The sequence below is a fragment of the Colletes gigas genome, unplaced genomic scaffold, assembly GCF_013123115.1.
Source record: "Colletes gigas isolate AHSC1104 unplaced genomic scaffold, ASM1312311v1 Colletes_gigas_Sc00002, whole genome shotgun sequence".
Classification (NCBI taxonomy): Eukaryota; Metazoa; Arthropoda; class Insecta; order Hymenoptera; family Colletidae; genus Colletes; species Colletes gigas.
The window spans coordinates 8,788,567-8,808,606 of NW_025106631.1; the positions used below are offsets into that span (position 1 = coordinate 8,788,567).

At 40.5% G+C, this 20,040-nt stretch overlaps 4 protein-coding genes across 7 annotated transcripts in view; 2 read left to right on the top strand and 2 right to left on the bottom strand.

Moving 5' to 3' along the window:
• Window positions 1-220: 220 nt before the first annotated feature.
• On the top strand, window positions 221-3,469 carry LOC122399094 (poly(U)-specific endoribonuclease homolog). Of its 2 annotated transcripts, XM_043399503.1 has the most exons (8): window positions 221-380; window positions 449-700; window positions 769-846; window positions 934-1,074; window positions 1,150-1,202; window positions 1,323-2,407; window positions 2,585-2,999; window positions 3,078-3,469. In XM_043399503.1, the coding sequence occupies exons 1-8, from the start codon at window positions 329-331 to the stop codon at window positions 3,309-3,311; spliced, it is 2,310 nt and encodes a 769-aa protein (XP_043255438.1). In that variant the 5' UTR covers window positions 221-328; the 3' UTR covers window positions 3,312-3,469. The 2 variants fall into 2 exon arrangements, with proteins under 2 accessions (XP_043255438.1, XP_043255429.1); XM_043399494.1 differs by having other exon boundaries at window positions 1,150-2,407; window positions 3,078-3,468.
• A 390-nt stretch (window positions 3,470-3,859) lies between these two features.
• Window positions 3,860-9,158, top strand: LOC122399104 (poly(U)-specific endoribonuclease homolog). Its single transcript, XM_043399517.1, has 6 exons — window positions 3,860-4,185; window positions 6,185-6,274; window positions 6,548-6,679; window positions 6,761-7,691; window positions 7,829-8,258; window positions 8,351-9,158. Exons 1-6 carry the CDS (start codon window positions 4,134-4,136, stop codon window positions 8,582-8,584), a joined length of 1,869 nt encoding a protein of 622 aa, XP_043255452.1. The 5' UTR covers window positions 3,860-4,133; the 3' UTR covers window positions 8,585-9,158.
• On the bottom strand, window positions 8,989-11,409 carry LOC122399110 (DNA mismatch repair protein MutL-like). The gene is made up of 5 exons (XM_043399530.1): window positions 11,302-11,409; window positions 9,947-11,220; window positions 9,760-9,883; window positions 9,339-9,680; window positions 8,989-9,173 (listed from the first exon to the last, which is right to left on the bottom strand). Exons 2-5 carry the CDS (start codon window positions 10,022-10,024, stop codon window positions 8,989-8,991), a joined length of 729 nt encoding a protein of 242 aa, XP_043255465.1. The 5' UTR covers window positions 10,025-11,220; window positions 11,302-11,409.
• An 845-nt stretch (window positions 11,410-12,254) lies between these two features.
• Window positions 12,255-20,040, bottom strand: part of LOC122400665 (ETS-like protein pointed) — a 128,509-nt gene continuing 120,723 nt past the window's right edge. For all 3 annotated transcript variants that reach the window (XM_043402250.1, XM_043402241.1, XM_043402258.1), the window contains 5 exons: window positions 15,845-16,045; window positions 15,429-15,737; window positions 15,030-15,308; window positions 14,634-14,931; window positions 12,255-14,537 (listed from right to left, as the gene is read on the bottom strand). In XM_043402250.1, the coding sequence (XP_043258185.1) occupies window positions 14,474-14,537; window positions 14,634-14,931; window positions 15,030-15,308; window positions 15,429-15,737; window positions 15,845-16,045 (1,151 nt within the window). In that variant the 3' untranslated portion in view covers window positions 12,255-14,473. The remainder of the gene's footprint in view (window positions 14,538-14,633; window positions 14,932-15,029; window positions 15,309-15,428; window positions 15,738-15,844; window positions 16,046-20,040) is intronic.

A 20,040-nucleotide genomic window follows, 5' to 3' on the forward strand; every position in this document is an offset into this window, starting at 1 on the left:
TATAATTTATACATGTTTCTATAAAATGTACGTTTCTCGGTGAAGGTTATCATTATGAAATAAAATAAAAAGTTTTATTGAAAAATTGTGACTTTTACTACTGCAACGCTATGCGACAGTAAACAGTGATATCTCTCGGAGGTCAGCAACAGTGACCCCTTAGTACACTCTTAGAATTTCAAGGAAAACTGTATAGATAACATTGCAAGACGTAATACGAGTTTACTACGAAAAAAGTTGATAAATTTAAGTGCAGGATATACAGATCTGTTATTCACATCAATTTACCGAATACTGTAATACTGCGTCGAAAACGCTACTAGAAATTATGAGATTTAAAGCATTCTTGCTTATACTTTTTTTTGTATTTACTATAATCGGTAAGTATAAATATTTATTTCTCTCCACATACAAAAGCGAAAATTAATGTGTGAAAATATTTACGTAGGTGGTATTAATGCAAAATGGAGATCTTCCGGAAGATCAAGCGGTGGTAGTCGTTCCGGATCCTACGGATCATCTCACAGAACTTCGTCTCATCAGAGCACTAATGCTGGATCATCTCGAGGTAGTTATGGATCTTCACCGAGTCATACGTCGATATCGCATGTACCAACATCTTCGGCAGGTCACAGACCTAGTGGACACGAAACCCAGTCCAGACCAAATCCTGTCTCTCACCCAATAGGAAGTTCATCCGGTAATTAAATGCAAAATTTATGAATTTAATATAAGCATTAAATATACTATTACTCTTTGCAATCTTAGGACCAGTAACTCCACAACATAGTAAAGATATTAACACTCATTTCTTAAGTGCTGAAGGTGGAGGAGCCAGACGACCAGGTAAGTAATATTTTACACGATTCGAATATATCGTATGTTATATTAAGTACAAAGTATAAGCTGTAAAGCGTATGTCTTTATAATAAGTTCAAACAAACGCCGCTGGAACTTCCTTTGGAACATCGTATCCACCTGTCTCAACTCAAAATAAACCAACTGCACCTGCTATTCAACCAACTGCACCGAAAGAACAAGTTATAAGACCTACAGGAACATACCAGAATCAAGGTACAGCTAAATATACTATAGCAATTCTATTTTTTTGTACGCACAATAAATTATAAAAAATGTTTTATATTACAGGTAGCAATGCTCCCTACATTCCAGGCCATTCTACCACGGGCCAAACAAGGCCTCCATGGAGCAATCCCCATTTGGGCACGCATCGCTCAAATTCATCAAGTCAAACTAATACACCATGGAGCAATCCCCACATGGGCACGCAACGCTCAAATTCATCAAGTCAAACTCATACACCATGGAGCAATCCTTATGGAAGTGGTAGTCCATCGAGTGTACCAAGCCCGACGAATTATCCATATAATCCTTCTTCACCCGTTAATCCCATAGCGCCGTCTGGTTATCAACCACCTCCGATCGGATTCAAAGATCATGTCTATCCGCAGAATCATCCGACATCCATGAACTCTCCATACGGTCAACCACAAATGGGAGGGCATTATCCTCATAGTGCACCACCACCGAGCGGTCCTTGGCCAACACATTCTTACCCTCCTCCAAATTATCACCCAAGCGCAATGCCAATGGGAAATCCTTATTCTTTACATCCTTCTGGAGGCGCCTATCATGCTCCTGGACAAGCTAACTATCCGCAACAACCACAAGTTCTTGCACAGCCTGCATCGCAGCCATTTATACCCGGTCAAACTGTCATAATGGTTCCGGGACAGCAAGATTCTGGCCGGGGTTTCGGTCAACTGGTCAAGGAAGCGCTTGTGTTTTCAACGATTAATGCAGGGGTGAACAGATTGATAAATCCTCATACTCATTATACGCCAAGTACATCGGACAGCAGCAGCAGCAGCCAGCCAGCGGCTACAACCCATGTTACTTATAATAACCAATACTTTAATACTCCGCCTGCAACGAACGGTGCACCGAATCCTACTCCAAATGCAGGAGCGGGTAATATGCCTTCTTCTCCATTGGAATACGGGAATACATACCCTACAAGTAGTCCGAATGGCGGAGTATCTAGTCCAGTAACTGGAACTGGTAATGGAGGCGGTGGAAATATTGGAACTGTTAATGGAGGCGGTGGAAATATTGGAACTGGCCAGACTGGAAATATTGGAATTGGCCAGACTGGAAACGTCGCTCCACCTTCGACAGCTCAAACCAACGCAGCGAGCAATCAAGGAAATTTGTCCAACAATTCTAATACCGTCGCTAATATACCTTTTTATAAAATTTCAGACAATGACCTTTTTACAATATCAGAAGACCTTTTTTCAAAATCACTCGACGTATCGAAATACATAAAGTTGAATCTGCAGAAGCGTTCTACGTCTTCCAACATCACTGACGAAGCTAAAGAACCGTAAGTACTAAATCATAATTAAGCCGCTCATTTGCCAAATCGATTAACTCCACAAAACGAGAAGAAGAATAGAGTTAATCACTTTGGCTTGTAAACTGCTTAATCGTTGTTTTCAAGGATGTTGTTAATAATTATTCCAAGACAATCAAAACGATCGTTTCTATTTTTATTTTCTAGACTGCTCGCCGTTGAACCGGAGTTGATGCACTATCCTTCGATTTATGTAACGCGAGCCCTGTACGATATGTACGGGCACGATTTTCGCAAAAAAGTAAACCGTACGCTTCAGATACGCGAGGATGAGAATCTTCTGATCGATACGTTCTTAAATACAAACGTAATGGGAAGGGCTATGCAATGGTTGGCCGATCGTGGATTCATCGATCCAGACGACTTCGAAAGAAAAGACGTTTTCCGTCGTATCTGGTTCACCATGTTCAGTGGAAGTACATGCGGATTCGAACGCGTATTCGCATCTGAAAATTACGATGTTGATATCGTCGGTGTGCAGGACTGGATTTACTTTGAAACCGAGGAATCTAAGAAGCATATAAATTACATGAGCTACGTGGATGAATTGAAATTTGGAAATGTAAGTAATTAAACGAAAGATGGTAATAACATAACGAATATGATGTAATATTTATCGTTCGATATGTAATTTTTTTAGAAGGCCTCGTTATTGAAATTAAACTTCGACATGGATGGAGTCGTTAGACCAAACGCAACTATATTTGTGGGTACTATGCCCGAGTTGGAGATGTCTTTATACACAATATGTTTCTTCGCGAGACAAAACAATTTGTGTCCAGTTTCGTTCGGTGGTACCAAGTTCAACATTTATACGCATTCCTTTACGTATTTTGGAAACGAAATTATAGATCTTGCTTTTCCAACATTCTAATATAAAATATAAAACCGTTTGGTACAACGCGTACTAAATTATAATTCTATTATTAACTACATTACTATTATATAACATACAATAATAATTATGAAAGAATGGTAATACGATAATGACATAAAATTACTTATCCTGGGAAAACTAAACTGTAGTGTTTTCATTTAAACTGACCAGCTTGTAGAAATTAACGTATTGGGATTTTCCAAATAATTAATGGATACACGGAACGCGTAAACGGTTTTTAAATATTTTTAGCACGGTATAGTTTCAACGCTCCAAAGTTCAGTTTTTTCTAAAACAAATTAAAGCACATAAAGGTAGAGACCACTATTGCATATTATGATGTAATTAATAGTTAGTAGACTTAATTGGGTTGTACAATTTATAAAGGTGTGTTGAATATTTAGCAATATCTTATATGCAGTATGCAGTGGATATCAAAAGGAGGGGATCTGTTAAATATTTATAAAGGTGTATTCATTTTTAATGACCTTCGTGTCAGGGACGGTGCCACAGTCGATGTGACCAAAATTTTATTTCTATCACGCGGAATTTTGCGGTGCTAGATCATCGAATCCCTACACATTTTACGAAAACGTTGAAGATCAATGCAAAGAGAAAGCCTACGACGCGTAATTCGTAACTGCAATTCCGAACTGGTTTCCGTGCGAGCAGTGCGCGTCGTTTCACGGGAAAGAAGTCTTTCAGTAACGGGTTAGCCGTCGAGCAGTTAGCATCGATCTTTCGTGAGATTGTTGAACGCACCATCGATCGATACTCCAACAACTAGGAAACAATCGTCGAACAACACAGAAAGGGAGCATGAATATCAGACTGATCTTGATCTGCACGATCCTCGTTTTGTTCGTGTTTGGTAAGTAAATTTGATCGTTATAAATCAGCCGATCGACGTAAAACGAACGTTTCTGTCGTGAGACTGGCAACAAAAAATATACCAGTTACGTTAATTCGCACGATTTAACAGCAAATTTAAATTAACTTTCTTAAAAGTGAAATTTGTACGCGAATTTGTGCTCGAAACGATTGGATTACGATTTCGATCGATACGAAACGATGGATCAAATTTCAGGGACGAAAGAAACTTTAATACGTTGGGAATTCTAACGATCTTGGAATTTCCAAGATTATAATGTTTGAAAGTTCCACGAATGCTGCTATTCGAGTCGGACGATCCATCAATTACTTCCAGCAATCGATTAGCTTCTAATGGACGGATGTGTACGCGTGTCGATTCCCGTGCATTCGAGAACAAAACCGGTCTAAGAGAACGGTTAATTGGTTTTAAAACGAAACGGCATCCGCGAGCAAACAAGTCCGTAACAAGATCACCAGAGGAAATTGCTCTCGACTCGAACACCATCGCACGCGATTACTCACTTGTCCACGATTGATGGGACTAGAAAAGGACGCGCGTGTACGTGCGTACGTCGCAGAAATCGTAGGCTCTCCTAGAAAGTCGCGAAGGCGGCTGACATTGAGACTTAAATGAATTCTAAGCTGTTCCGCGAAACCTCGTTTATTCGTTTCGCAGTTCTACATTGCGGGACAAAACGACAGAACACTATATATTTCTACATTTCGTGTAGCTAGCAGGAAAAAAATGCATATCTTGCACACTATACATACACGTATATTGTACACCTTTCGCGACAAAGAAATTAGAGAAAAGAATGTAAACAGGTCACGTGGAATGTTTTCATTTTTCAAACTATCTGTTAGAATAGACGAATTAAGTATTGTGGAGTCTTGTAAACATAAGATTCGGTGTGTTTATGAAATGTATTCGATATATATAGTGTGCAATGATTTTGTTCCGTACTGTAGCACGCCAATGCTACTCTGGTTCGACGAAATTCACCGCGATGACGTGTTCCCTGTGACTAATACAGTTACGATCTCGATGCATCGTGTAGTAAACAATAGAAACGCGTTTTAGACCTGAACAAATACAGTGGACAATCTACAGAGCCGAAGAAAAATATTGGCACAGCGCGACTGTTACTTTGCAAATGTTTATAGAGTACAGTTATGTACTCTAGTTTACTACATAATAGAGTAGTTCTTTTTCTGTTACGCAGTTCTTTATATTGCATTTAACAATTTACGAAGACGATTGCTACAATTTATTGAACGTTGAAGCGCACTTGATGCAAATAATAATCGGGTCGGCGCGTTAACGGTATATCATTATTTTATTCAGCGAATTGATAAATTGTTAGTGATCATACGGGAGGATCTGTAGCGTTTCTATAGGCGTACTCGACGATCCCGTGGGTGGAACATTACGAAGCATGAGACACGCGAACGTTCGCACTTGTTGCTAGGAAAAAATGAAACATCTGCATATCGTAACTCGCACGGATGGTACCGTGGTTTTTGATCGACCTATTGTGTTCCCCGCGATAACCGTGTGAATACGTAATCGCGGAGATCGTATTCGATGATTTCATTCGTTTCACGGTTTACTGATTCCACGGTTGGTAATTTCGTTTGTGGCGCTCGGGAAGATTTTGCGTACAATTCGTGCACGGCTCTCTAAGCAACCTTCACTGTGAATAGCTTCAAAATTTAGGTCATCCCGATGGTCAAACATTCGAGATCATTGCTCTTTTGACGCGATGATTTATGGCGTTTCGAACGAACGAACAATGATCTCTGATGTTTATCGTTATTCTTTTTGAATGGTGAAAGTTTTAAGAATGGTTGCTCGCAGCTAACGATGCGATTCGAACACTTTTAAGCAGCGGTTCCCAAACTTTTTATTCCGTGGTAAACAATCTGAAAGTGTAGTCTGTCTTTAGTAAACGATACTGATAAATAATGCCTTTTTCTAATAAGATTTGTTTTAACAGTCGACGTGGGAGCTAGAAAATCGAGCAGACGGAGAGTCGGAACAGGGAGGACATCGAGTCCTCGAACCACGTACCAGCAATCGAGTCAAGGTAATTTCATTCTTTCACGTATTCATAGACATTCTTAACTACATATCTTCCTCTTCCTGTTTCCTTCAACTTTTCACACAGTACAATTTACTTTTAATTCTATATATCGGCGGCGCGCATAGTCCCGCCAATCTGGCTCCTCTGGACTATGTTTAAACTTAAATAAGCTGTGTTTTGACTTTATCAATTTCAATGTTAAACGATTCCTCACTTCCAGGTAGACTAGTCTTTGTTAGTTAATGTTCCGGTGTGTCTGACGTTCTTTTCTTGCAGGAGGATCGACACCGAATAAAATAGGATGGAACGTGCCGGATAAAAAACCTACTGGAACCAACACCGCAGCAAAACCGTCTGCCCCTGTGAATGACCATAGCGTCAAGGCCAGCGCGACGAACGTGCAATCTGGTAATAATTCGGGCTTCGAACTTTACATGGAAGTACACGTACACGCGTTACTGTACCCTTTAATGAACAATGATTTTTCAGGCTCATATCCTCGTCAACCGAGCAGCAATCCCTACCAAACAAACTCCAATCCTCAAGCGAGCCATCCGTACAATCCTTCCGTAGGGCAAGGCTACAATCCTTCAGTGGGACAAGGTTATAACCCTTCAGCGGGTCATGGATACAACCCTTCAGCGGGTCACGGATACAATCCTTCCGTGGGTCAAGGTTACAATCCTCCGATAGGCGGGCATCCACCCTACTCAGGGCAACCGTCGTACAACAATCCATCCTATGGCGGACATAATCCTGGCTATGGCCAGCCATCTTATGGCCAGCCGTCTTATGGCCAGCCGTCTTATGGTCAGCCATCGTTTGGTCAGTCTTTCAGTCCATCCATGGGGCAGGTACCTCAGCAGACGGTTCTGCTGCAACAGGCACAGAAACCAGGAATCGGACAGCTCGCAAAGGAAGCGTTCGTTTTTGCTGGTGTTAGCGCCGGTGTGAACGCGGCGGTGAACAGGTTGATACCAGGAGGCATTTATGGTACCAGAGGCACCAGTAGCGGCGGCGCTGCTGCGCCCTCGCACACTGAGATCACGTACAACAATTATTACAATAATGGAACCGCTCCTGTTGCTGAGCCAGCTGCCCCGGGAGCAGCTCCTGCAGCTCAACCAGCGGCTCCTGCGGCTCAACCAGCTGTTCCTGCCGCTCAACCAGCTGCTCAACCAGCGGCTGAAGCACCGCAAACCGCGCAAAACAACGCTGGCACCAACAGTGCATCCACTAATTCTCAGGACGCCGCGCAAAACAATCCTAATCCATTGGGATTCGTGACTTCCAACGATGACATCAAAAAGCTAACGGAGAGCCTGTTCGAGAAGGAGAAGAACAGCGCTTTTACGCACATAACGATAAATTTGCAAGGACAGAAGAAAGACGATAGCATCACCGATGACGCCCCTGAGCCGTGAGTACCAGATCAGTTTCAGAACGATCAGTCTCCCCTACCTTCTAGTAAATTGAGAATATTAGAGACAGTAGCTACACCCGGAAGTATCTAATATTAAGGAAATGTTTTGTAACATGTACTTGTTCCGATTACAGTTTATTGGACGTGAAAGCCGAAGCTTACGAGATTCCAACGGTAAAAGCTGTCTTGGCTTTGCACGACAACTACGAGTTCGATGTTAAGACGAAGGAGACAGTCACAACCGAGGAACGCAGAGAGGAATCGGAACTTATCGACAAGATTCTCGAGACCGACATTATGAAATCCACTATGAAGTTCCTGGCTGACAAAGGATACATTCCGGACGACGAATATGAATTCAAGGACAGCTTGAAACGCATATGGTTCTCTCAGTTCAAACGAATCGACGGGGACGCGTCGAGTTCTGGATTTGAAACGGTATTTTTAGCGGAGAAGTTCGATTCGGACATAATCGGCCTGCACGACTGGATTTACTATGCCAAACAGGAAGCTGAGAAGAAGCTCAACTATCTTGGATACATCAAGGAGGTCAAACTGGGCGATGTGAGTTATATACAATTTCAGATTCTATGGTTTTTTAAATTATCACTGGTTAACAGTAAATATGTATTCTTCGTCTATGTTGCATTTTCCAGAAAGGAGCGGTTTTAAAGGTACGTTCGTCGATGAACGACGTAGTGCAACCGGTCACCACGATTTTTGTCGGTACATCGCCCGAATTGGAGTTTGCCCTGTACACGATGTGCTTCTTCACTCGTCCTAACAACGTTTGTCCAGTTTCGCTCGGAGGAACAGAATTTATGATCATCGTGAGCAGAGTCAACTACTTTGGAAAGGACATTTTGATTTCCGGTTACCCTGACATTTAACTTAAAAAGTAATAGACGAATACTTTATAATTGCGGATATACTGCAAAACGGAAATTACGATCCTTTAAATTAAGTATATATATAATCGTTGCTCACGTAGAATGATATAGGGAATTAGATGTTTACTATATTTAGCTTGAATACTGTAACATTCAATTATTTCACTGCATAACGAATTTAGAGTGAGTTATTTCGAGCCGTGTTGAATCGAAACCGCGTAAATAGGGAAACGAGCGTACAATTCCATTGGGACGAGAGTTTGTGTAAGTCGAATAAAAATGTATGATTTTCAAAAAGACATTAAGCTTTTTTAAGCAATTGTAAATAATTGTTTGTTTCGAATTTAGCACATTGTATGGAATATGTGTCGAAGAGGATTATAAATATCATTTATGTAAGAGTACTATGTATTGTAATAACATACCAGGCTGGCTTTTTTCTGTAGTCCTTCCAATTTCGAGAGCTCCAGTATAGGTATTATAGACGGCCGCCCATGAGCGCACCGAGTAGGAATTTTCGTTTTGTTTAGTAATTTTAAGAGCTGCTTGCATTGTTGCAGTGTCAGCGGATCTCCAAACTTTATAGCTCCTAAAATACTCTTACGTTAAACGATATTGAATATGTTGTTGCGTATAAATGAATGAGATTGTTGTTGTATTAATATTTGCTACTGAGAAATACATACTCTAAATATTTATATTTTACACCTTAATTATTAAATTATTTTCGATATAGAAATAGTATAGAACATACCATGACAAGCCTCCATTGCAATTGCATTGTGAATCACAAGAGGAACATCATTGATCTGACTATCTTTGTTCTTTGTAAAGTTTTGTAGCACTTCGTTTAAAAGACTTTCCACGCTAAGCTTTAACTTTATCTCATTGTAATAATATTTGTTCCTTTTTAAACATTCTGGCACTGTGTGCACAATTACACTATTATCATTTGTAATACTCAGACTTATTCCAAATTTTTTTAGTTGCATTGTATTTGACAGTAATAAATTGCATTTGTCAACAGGTAATTGTATAATTACAGGATCTCTTAGTTTAATGGGAAACAACTGATTTCTCATCTCTGATTTGTATTCTAAAAATTACTTCCATATTGTTACTTATGAACATTTATAAAACATCATTTTATCGTTAAATTTATCGTGAATAGTTACTGTGAATTAAATTTTCGTATCGTATTCTCTCATGAATAGCATGTTGATCCATTAGCAAAAGTACCTTTGCATCATTTTTAATTACCAATCCTACTATCAATTCGTTGTTCACCTGACCCAGTATCTGAAAAAACAAGTATTGTCATTATAATGCGCACAAATACATATAATCTGCGTCTGATAGTACTTTTACAAATTTCAGAAGATCCTTCTTCAATCTGAATTCACGGAACCGTTGAACGACTTTGCAAAGACGTACGTCCATTTCTTGGTGGAACAACGTGTCCGATACTGAAGGAAATTCGATTTATTAACTAACATGTCTTTGGTAATCGAATCAAACATATTTATGTAGCACAATTACTCACTTGGCAATCCAAACTTCAATTTGGTTGACAATACACTTCCACAGGATTCATTTAAAATATCAATTTTCGTCAGCTTCGTATTGCCACGTAAAAGTTTATGCAACTTTTTTGGCAAAAAGTCGAAATGTTTATAAAAGTTCGTCACACGAGAATTGTCATTAAGTTTATTTATTTTTTTCGAATTGTACGACTCATTATCATGATAGGTCCAGTTGGACCACTCGGAAATTGTCAAAGTAATACTTTCTTTCATTACATTGTTGTTTCGCGAAACAGGGGTAAACAACTGAACAGCGTCTGTTATTTCGTTTGTATTCAATTGATTCGTATCTATTTCGCATCGTGATTTATTATTCACATATCTTTCTTGCGAATTGACGTTACGAACTTTCAATGGATCGAAACAGTCAACTGTAGATCGGTTCTGTTTTTCGATTAGATTTTCGTGAATCAGTGGAACTTTTAATTCTGTCACTTTCTTTTGGACAACATGACACAATGTGTGCAGAACACGGTTTTGTTTGGACGCGAATAGTTTTTGAGGAAACGAAGCACTTGCATAGCTGTACATCGAATTGTTATGTCCTCTAACATGATTCGAAACATTGTTAAAAAGAGGCATTGTATTCTTAGCAAAGATGTTCGCTATTTCATTTCGAATATTTTGCAGTAAATCTTGAACTCTAGGTAAGATTAAAGTTTTCGTTCCTTTTTCAATCGTAAAAAAATATTCTTTGCACGTAATAAATAGTAAAATAAAAATTGCCTCTTTCTTTGGTATTTGCCGATATCGTGCTGTCGCGTAGCATTTTATCGTAGTGATTACGATAGTCGAGATCATTTGCAAAATAAAAGGACAATGAACGGGTCTATTGTTTAAAAAAATATATTGCCTCGCGGTTAATTTAATATTAGTCGACCCAATGTATGCAGAGAATTTGGTATCAGAATCTTTTATACTTTCTATGTAATGCAAATTATCAACTGATATTTCCCTGTTGTATAACAATTTTAAAATTTCTATTGGTCTATGTGGTTTAGTTATTGCCATAATAACTTTATTTTCTTGATTGTCTCTGATAGAAAATGAAACCTATTGATGTATATCAACTATGTAGAAAAGTTTAGGTCTACATATTAAGATATAGCAATGGTTGAATGCATTCTAATTTACCTGCAGATTGACTATTGCAGTGTTTGCAACTAGAAAAGACATTAAAGGTATGTTCCATTTGTCCAGAGATAATTCATGAAATCCATAAATGCTTACTGTAGTACCGTGAGATGGTCTTGTTCGAACTCTGATAATATCAGGAGAATGGTATATTTTAAAAACCTGAAAATATAAAAAGATTGTCAGTCCAAATGCAATAATACTTAAGGACAAAAATGAATTACATTGTTTGTACCTTTATAAACGTTTTAAATGAATTATAATATCTAGAAGTAATTAGCATAGCATCAGATAATCTGCGAATGTTAACCAATGTTTGTTTCCTTGAATTGCAAATATCTTGTACATTCCAATAAGTTCTTTGCACATTATACTCTGCAATAGTTTTTAATCTATCCTTAGCTATCCCTATACCGTTGTCCACCACTTGAATTTTACGTTCTTTTGCGTCGATTCGTATTGCAATTGCCGTAGCGTTCGCGTTTAAAGAATTCAACACCTAAGAAAATAAAATCGAATGTAAGACAAACGATCTCGTATCTATTTTGAAAATTTTGTATGTACCAATTCCAGCACACATTCCGGTAAACTGATAACGTTGGACGTTGCAATTATCGACGTTTCCATTTTAATATTATTAATGGAAAATTGAAGATTCGAAATATCAATACTTAATTAAAATGTTCGCCCCAAATCGAATGGAACCGTTATTCGTAACCATCGACCAATCCAGTTGAAGATTGCTTACGAATCAATCGTTAACCGCCATCTACAAAGAATCGATTTAGAAGTGTAGATTGTTGGTTAGAGACAATTGTTTTCTTAACATGTACAATCTTTCGTTAAAGTCATCTAAAAAAGGATACCGAATAAAACGACCTCGTTGTACGACGTGTTTATAAAAATTTTTTTATTTTATTGCAACTACTAAAGAATTTTTCACATGTCGCCGCTGTCGCAACCTCGCATAATTGTCGAAAACGATGATCGAATACTTTTACACACAGAGTACGTAGAATTTTATACAATAACAATTTCTGTTCTCTCTTTTTATTCGGCTAAGAGTATTCAATACAATTTACGAACGTTCAGTTGTGTGCATAAGAGGAAGGACTTGAAATAAAAATGATATTACGCGTAACGCGTGTACCCTATTGATGCTCGTATAAATTCGAAATGCATATTCCGTAATGCTTCCATCGATTTCGTTCGACGTTTGCGTTCGTGAGTCGCTTTCGAAATTAGTACACTGTTAACCACGTTCCGATTATTATACAGACGTGCCTAAATTATAATCCGTATTACATATAGAAAACTTAACAATCGTGACGGATATGCCAGGATCCCTAAGTTCTGGGATTAACTAAATTTTTCCATAGTTAAACATAGTTCAAGTAGCGATCGATCGTCGATCGACAGAACTTTCTCTTTTATATAGATTTATCGTCGAATGTCGTTCTATCATCGTTTGGTTCAACCGTCGTTTTACTATCCGGCTCTTTGCGCGAACGTTCAACAAAACGCAGTTAAAAAAAAGGAAGCTTAATTTACGTAAAATACGTAGTTACATATACGTACACATATAGATACGTAACGCGTGTAAAAAAAGTTCCTCGCTCCTCTAGTTTCATTCGTCGTAACGTATCAATATATCGACATTATTATATTTACGTCCAATGGACCAACATTTTTACAATTTAGAAAACAAAATAAAATAAAATACGTTCGTTCAGATACGGTGAATCACGCAAACTAATCGTAACATTATCTTCGAATTTTATCTACGCATGCTTTACCTAGTGTTCTACTTATCGGACGTATACATATTATATACAATTGAAGATCGCAAAAGTATTCATATACTTTAATTATTGCTATGTCACCGTAGACATATTTATAATTGGTAGATTTGTGAAATAACCTTTTTTTTTTTTTTTACGAAACAGATGCTCTTTTTTTACATGCGTACAATGCATTACTGATACAATTAAAACGGTATTTGAAATAAGAGAAGTAACCGCGCACCTGTCCGCCTCGATTTAAATCTGAAAATTGTATTTTCGAATTACCAGTTTGAAAATGTTGTTCGAAACGAATTGTTGCAACAAGCTTTTTTTAAGAGGCGATTTATCGTTTTCTATTGCAAATACTGTTGGTTTGCACCTATGGTTTTTTGAACACTGGTTGCACACGTCGTCCCCTCCTTCGAAAACAATTTTTCTGTTTTATCGTTAGGAAATAATAGAGATCAACGAAACAAAACGATTTCGTTAAGGAAGAAACGCGCCAAAACATATAGACTTGCAGCGAAATTAACAGCATACCTTTTTCGCGCCCGAAACGATCTTAATTATTATAATTCTCCGACGTTATACCTGGGCCTGGTCGCACAACAGACATCGAGAGAAAGTGAGATAGGAGAATCAATGATAGTATAAAACGAGTGTCTATAGTTGTTGCAGCTAGCGAGCTTGGAAACGTAATACTAAACTTAGTGATAATCTACACGTAGAAAAGCATCGAAATGTCGGATTGAAAGCTCGCCGTCTAATAAAATGGTATAATGGCTTTATTGTAGTAAAATTATAGTAATAACAATCACATATGGGTGTCATCTATCAACGAGATATAACACGCACGTTTAAAATGATGGGGGACATAAATAATTTAGACGCATCGTGTGCTTGACGTAGTGCTTAGAAATCATGTAACATTAAAAATATATATATATATATTTATATATATTTATATGTATAATATATATATATAATATGTATAAATTGTTGAGTTATTTCCTATAAATATCTTCTAAAATCTGGCTTGGCAAAATTAATCACTTAGAAACAAATTCACAATTTTTTTAGTCATTAACTTTAGGCACCAATGGTATGCAGACCCTGTCTTTGGTACATACGACCGATTCGATTTTATTATACCCAAATAAGGTATAATTTTAGTATATCTGAACGTTAGAAGACATGGATTGTTAGTCTTCCGTCATTAAAGAATTCTTTCGTTAGCGATACACAGTTGGTTTGTTCCTCCATCGTTTGTTCGTTACACATTGTTCGTTACATTTTTTAGTTTCATCTTTGTTCCAGTGCGATATCTACGAATTCTTTGCATTCATCGATATACGACATAGTCCTCAAACACGTCCAGTAACAAAAACTCAGTCTTCTTCCTTCTTTTCTGGTTTCAAGTCCACCATTGCGTGTAGCTCTTCTGGACTATATCTGCAATCGAACAGGCACACTTAGCGAATAACTCTTAACAAGAGATTCTCAAGAGCACTCATTAAGAGCAATAATTAAACAATGTTACACGCTTACCCTAGGAGACTCTGTAAGTCACAGACAAAGCGATAGACGTATCGCTTTCCAGCGGTCTTGTGTATAATATTCTTGTCATAGTAATAGCGAAGACCGCGACTCAGCTTCTCGTAGTTCATTTTAGGCTTGTTCTTGCGAATGCCCCAGCGACGAGCCACTTCGTCCGGATCTGTCAGCTTGAATTCCCAGCCATCGCCGGTCCACGAGATGAAACCTTGGCACGACTTGTCTGTTAGGAGTTCTAGCAGAAACTGCCAGAGCTGAATGGGGCCTGATCCAGTGAAGCAGGGTCCGCTGCCTGGAAAATTATGCAATACGCAAAGGTTCAAATATTAATAACTCGTTTACTTTTCGTTTACAGATCGTCTATGCTCCACATCATGTTGCGTTACTCACTTGTGTAACCGGCGATCATCGCGCTCTGCAACAGAGGCTTCTGGTCCGGATTGTTGCCAATAGACGAAGGATGATGAGGATTGGAAGAGTCTCGTGGGCCGAGGCTCGCGAGAAAAGCGGGATGATGGGACAGGTGTTCTCCAACGGGACCAACTGCCCATTGATCACCGCCAACGCCGCCACCTCCACCTCCGCTTCCGCTTCCAGGGACCGTTTGGAATGGTGTCGCGTCATACTGCCCGTAACCACCGCTCTCACTGTATCCTTCATGGTAACGACCTGTTGCAAGCAAATACTTCCTAATTACGGAGCAGTCCCTCGATTCGTAACCTCGACTGTTTAGCGAAACGCTGTTGCTTTCAGGCGAACAGGTCGAAGAGACTTTTTACGTCGACTCACCCCGAGGGTAGTTTTTGAACGGCGACGGTTGGTACTTCGGCTCGAGGTGGATACCACTGGTGCTGTAAAACTCCGGCGAACCGTCCAGATTGTAAGGATGAGGCGGCTGATGATCCTGCGACAGGCTGTGGTACTCTGAGGCCTCGTCGTATCCGGAATAATGGGCCGGAGTCATGTAACTCTCCGTCGCGGTCTGGCTGACCCTGAGGTCGCTTTCGCTGGTCCCTGTACCCGTGAGATCGTTGCCACTTGTCAACCCTCCGCCGCCCCCTTGCAGGTGCTCCGTTATATGATGATTGCTGTAATTCGCTGTAAAGCAAACGGACTTTCCAGAAATCTGTTCGACTCTTCCTAGATGACGCCTTAAGTGCGCTAGACTGCACAAACGCGCGTTGACGTTTCACAGATATACTTACACTCCGTCTTGAGTTGGTTTAAGTTCCGTAGATGTATGTAAGCGCTGTTCGCGCTGTTATTGTTATTATTGTTATTATTGCTGTTCGGAGTACTGGAATGAGAGTTCGGTGCTTGAGTGCTATGGCTATGCGGTGGAGGCGAGGTCTCGTCCCTCTGATTCTCGTCTTGGCACACGGGACTGCGTAGATGACTGTAGCCCCCTGCAAAAGATAATAGAAAAAGAACAATGTTAACTCCGTCTACCAATACATACAAGTAAAACACATGTACTTGATCGTCCTTATATCGAAGATTAACGTTTTCAGTTTTGGAGCATCGAAATCGAAGGAGCAACCCGACGTTGCAAGCCCTCAGGACTCTTAGATGCTTTTGGAACGTCTATCGATCATACTGTTCCTCTACGATTGGCTTTTTGCGGCAAGCCCAAATGGAAAATCATTCGGACATACACCCAGGGATCGCGCGCAGTCATCACGGGAGGCACGGAGACTGTAGGGAGGAACCGCTGACACGTGGGCGGCGCGCATCTCGACGATTGGCCAGAGCGAACTCCGCCTATCCTCGACTTCCTTTCCTCGAGCACGAGAAACCCATCGCGCGCGCGCGTCCATTACGGAGGCTGCGATCGTTTCGTCCTCGATCCATCCACTAGTCTTGCCAACCAACGATTGTTTAACACTAGACCTGCGATACATCGATGGACACCATTGTTCTACGTTGACAGTTGCATTAACCCTTTATAAGTTGCCCAATCTCACTGCAACACCTTTGGAGAACACCGCGCGTACGAGCAAATTTAAACAACATCGAACAGCACACAAGATTGTAATTAAATCATACGTCGAGTATTTGATTAAGATGTATTTGTTAACAAGTTATATTTACGAGTCTAAAACACGTCAAATTGTCCGTAAATCTAGCGTTAATCGCGATCGTTGTTCTTCGAACGCACACGACGTAGATCGTGATCGGAATTCTTTTCGATTCGGAAGATCGTAATTTGTATTCGTTCGTCGCGTCGGGTAACTGTTCGCGACAGAATAGGTCCACCCGGTGCAGTGGATCGTACTATTTTTATCGTTACGTGTCACGAAGATTGCAATAACCTAAACACGTTAGTAAAAAAATAATTATTACTACGTATTCGACATCGTATCGCGCAATTGTCAGAAATATTGTTTTTCTGCGACAATTTTCAACGTAGCTTAGCAGAGTTGTTTTTGTTTTATCGGACGACACAATTACAACGCGACAGCATCGATGCTCTTTGTTCCATCGGACAGCCGACGGAAGACACTTCTTTACGCGTAAACTGGTTTCAACTGAATTCACGGCGACGATAAGAGAATATGTATATCTTGTTTTAATTACTCGCGGTAGATTTCTATCTTTTTTCATCGAACACCGGACGATAAGATGTTGTAAAAATTCAGACATATCCGTTTTCGAGGCTTACGCGAAAGAAAGTCGACGGAAATCGCGTAATCTTATCTGAAATTTTACCGTTAAGCTCTCCGAACGGGGAGAGAAGGAACCACGTTGCGCGAGTGTGGTTTTTCGAACCTCCTGAGCGTGTGCAAACTTGCTCGAATCATGTGCTACGAATGGCTTTCAAAATAGACGATCACTTCGTGCAAAAGCGTAGGAACAATTTACAGGTTGCGTCTCGATGAAACACTTTCCACGATACGACCCTATATCACCTTCGCTAATGGCATGCAGGACAACGGCTTCTGCGGATTACCATAATCCACCGTCTAAACGTCGCGTTGCGTGAACAGTCGGAATTATAATGCGCACGATATGTGTGACCATCAGCCGTCGTTCCCACACTTATCCATCTTAACTGACGAGGAAAACAGGTGGCCCGGCGAAAAGACACGACCCGTAACGAGCCAAGCATCGTCTGGCCAGGCTTCTCTGCCCCAGAGTCCAGCAAAATTTTATTCGAACGACAATCCTCATCATAACGGTTAAACTTCTATCTGTTCGCTGTGAAATATTCAATTCTACGATAGTTCCTTGGAAAAGGGGTAGTTACAAACGTTCGAATTTAATTTTATCGTGAAATCACTTCCTCAGTGGATTATTGTTTACTTCTTAAAATGGAACCTGACTTTAAGAGTATTCTGATGTAAAAAACAAGCGTCGTTTGCGTTTAGTTTTCAAGATATTATTAAGAGAACTTTGTGCCCCTGTCTCTGTTCACCCCTGGTAGCAGGCAACCCGATGATCGCGCGAGCACAGAGAACTAACATTAAGCGCGGGTGACTGTTCTTCAGCAACATGTTAGGATCAAGAGATCTACGAAACTAACAAGAGGACATATATCACTGATCGAGTTTATATAAAATTGTCAGTATTTAATATTCTTACGAAGAATAAGAGCTCCGAGATAAAACAATATTCATTATTATATAATATTTCGTAATATCCTACCTCGAACAACAATATTGTTATATCACTCTGCGCCCAGCAAGTAGTGCAACTGATATTGCTAATAATGTTTAACAGTACAATTGTTTGGAGTATTCTGCCATTTTGTCGCGGGACTGTAGGCATCGGGATGCATGGTTTCGCGCGACGTCGTCACTGGGGGGACGAAAATCTCGGCGATCGGTTGTAGATTGCGTTCATGCAGACTGATCGTTTCGCGATAATTCTCCCTCGCGCCAAGTAATTAACCGCGGGGCTCGTTAAGATACGCCTGCCTCCCGCAAGTCGGTGGCAAAGTTCCGAGAATACCAGTCGAGAACTCCAGTCTGTCTCAAGTCGCGTTCGCACCAACGATTTACCGATTTATTATTGTTCGAATCTGTGCTTAATTGCAATCGTTTGATACGTTGCGTTGTCGTGGAGACAAAATTCCGATTCTTCGAACTGTAGCAAACACACAGAAACCACGTATACAAGTTCGACCCTATAATTTTAATACAGGGGGTTACTTTTACCCTGTTCAAAAGTGTATACAAAGTATCAAAGACGGTCATACTACGCTGGACAACGTCAGGTCCTCGTCAAATTAGCGAGATAGAAATAATAATAGTTTATAAGAGTACATTAATAGAACAAACCTTTGTTCGAGCAATGCATTAAACGATACAAGCCACCCTGTGATTCTAGAAACCGCGCAACCCGATAAAAAGGGTTTGGGAGGAAACTGTTCCCTAAACTATCGTTGCTACCTGGCGTTTAGATCGCTCGTATGGCAACGCGAGTTTGTTGCTCGTTGGTATCGACGCAATAACGTTGAGATCGGGAACTAACCGCGGGCCTTGTTATTAAGAAGTCCGGAGAATGAACGAAGCCGACAGTGGGACAGTGAGAATCGAGAATTACCATAAGTCCACGGGTTCTCATGCTCGCGACCTAGCTGGTCGGAGAACGGCGCGGTTAATAGGGCCATAGGGACGGACCCTTGTGCACACACCACCTACACCTGCACGGGCTGACGCGTAGCTGCACCTCGCACCCCATTTCATGGACGGTGAGCGTGGGAGTGCAGCTTCGAGCAGGCCCTCACGGCGCCCGCGCGTTCACAGGACCGCCACAGGCGCGCGAGTCGCTCACGTACGCGAGCATATGCTTCCACGAGCGTTTTCATGCTACCTAAATGCACCCTCTTCTCGCGCGTCGCGACTCGAGGGAGCGAAAAGGACGAACAACTCGTTGCTCTCGGCTCGCGACCAAACTATTCCGAAATTCTTCAGCATTGAGACCGCGCGTTTGTTCACACGGATGAACAATCGGGGCCGGAGCAACCGACCTTTTCTCTCCCGGGAGCTCTTCGGCTCTTTCACGATCGAACCGCGTACTTTCCGCCCCCACGGCTCAGGAATTTCGCGACTCCGGCCCTTTAAACCTCGACTCCGCCCTTGTCGAGTGCTTTTTAGGTTCTGTTAACATGTACTCGACTACAACGCCACCCTCATATGTGTGACACGATTTTTCGCTAAAAAAATTAGGTCTCAAGATTAGATGTTCGTGAAAATAAATCTAGATAGGATTCTTGAATTTTAACAAGGCTGTAAGGATAGGTTCCATGATAAAACTCGTGGATGTTAAACTACATATAACTTATAATAAATTCTAATAAATTCTGGCGAGTTCTTGCAGCAGCTTTCTCATTTTCCGTGTGAACAAGGTTTCTCGAATTCGTCGCGTTCCCAGAAAAACGGTCGCAAGATTAATTAAC

Excerpts from the sequence above, each read along its gene's own strand:
- LOC122399110 (XM_043399530.1), bottom strand. The coding sequence starts at position 10,024 with ATGGACGTACGTCTTTGCAAAGTCGTTCAACGGTTCCGTGAATTCAGA. Across the intron at positions 9,884-9,946 it reads ATCTTCTGAAATTTGTAAAA|ATACTGGGTCAGGTGAACAA; the intron begins GTACTATCAGAC and ends TTGTTTTTTCAG. Across the intron at positions 9,174-9,338 it reads TGCAATGGAGGCTTGTCATG|GAGCTATAAAGTTTGGAGAT; the intron begins GTATGTTCTATA and ends AGAGTATTTTAG.
- LOC122399094 (XM_043399494.1), top strand. The coding sequence starts at position 329 with ATGAGATTTAAAGCATTCTTGCTTATACTTTTTTTTGTATTTACTATA. Across the intron at positions 381-448 it reads TTTTGTATTTACTATAATCG|GTGGTATTAATGCAAAATGG; the intron begins GTAAGTATAAAT and ends ATATTTACGTAG. Across the intron at positions 3,000-3,077 it reads ATGAATTGAAATTTGGAAAT|AAGGCCTCGTTATTGAAATT; the intron begins GTAAGTAATTAA and ends TAATTTTTTTAG.
- LOC122399104 (XM_043399517.1), top strand. The coding sequence starts at position 4,134 with ATGAATATCAGACTGATCTTGATCTGCACGATCCTCGTTTTGTTCGTG. Across the intron at positions 6,275-6,547 it reads GTACCAGCAATCGAGTCAAG|GAGGATCGACACCGAATAAA; the intron begins GTAATTTCATTC and ends CTTTTCTTGCAG. Across the intron at positions 8,259-8,350 it reads AGGAGGTCAAACTGGGCGAT|AAAGGAGCGGTTTTAAAGGT; the intron begins GTGAGTTATATA and ends TGCATTTTCCAG.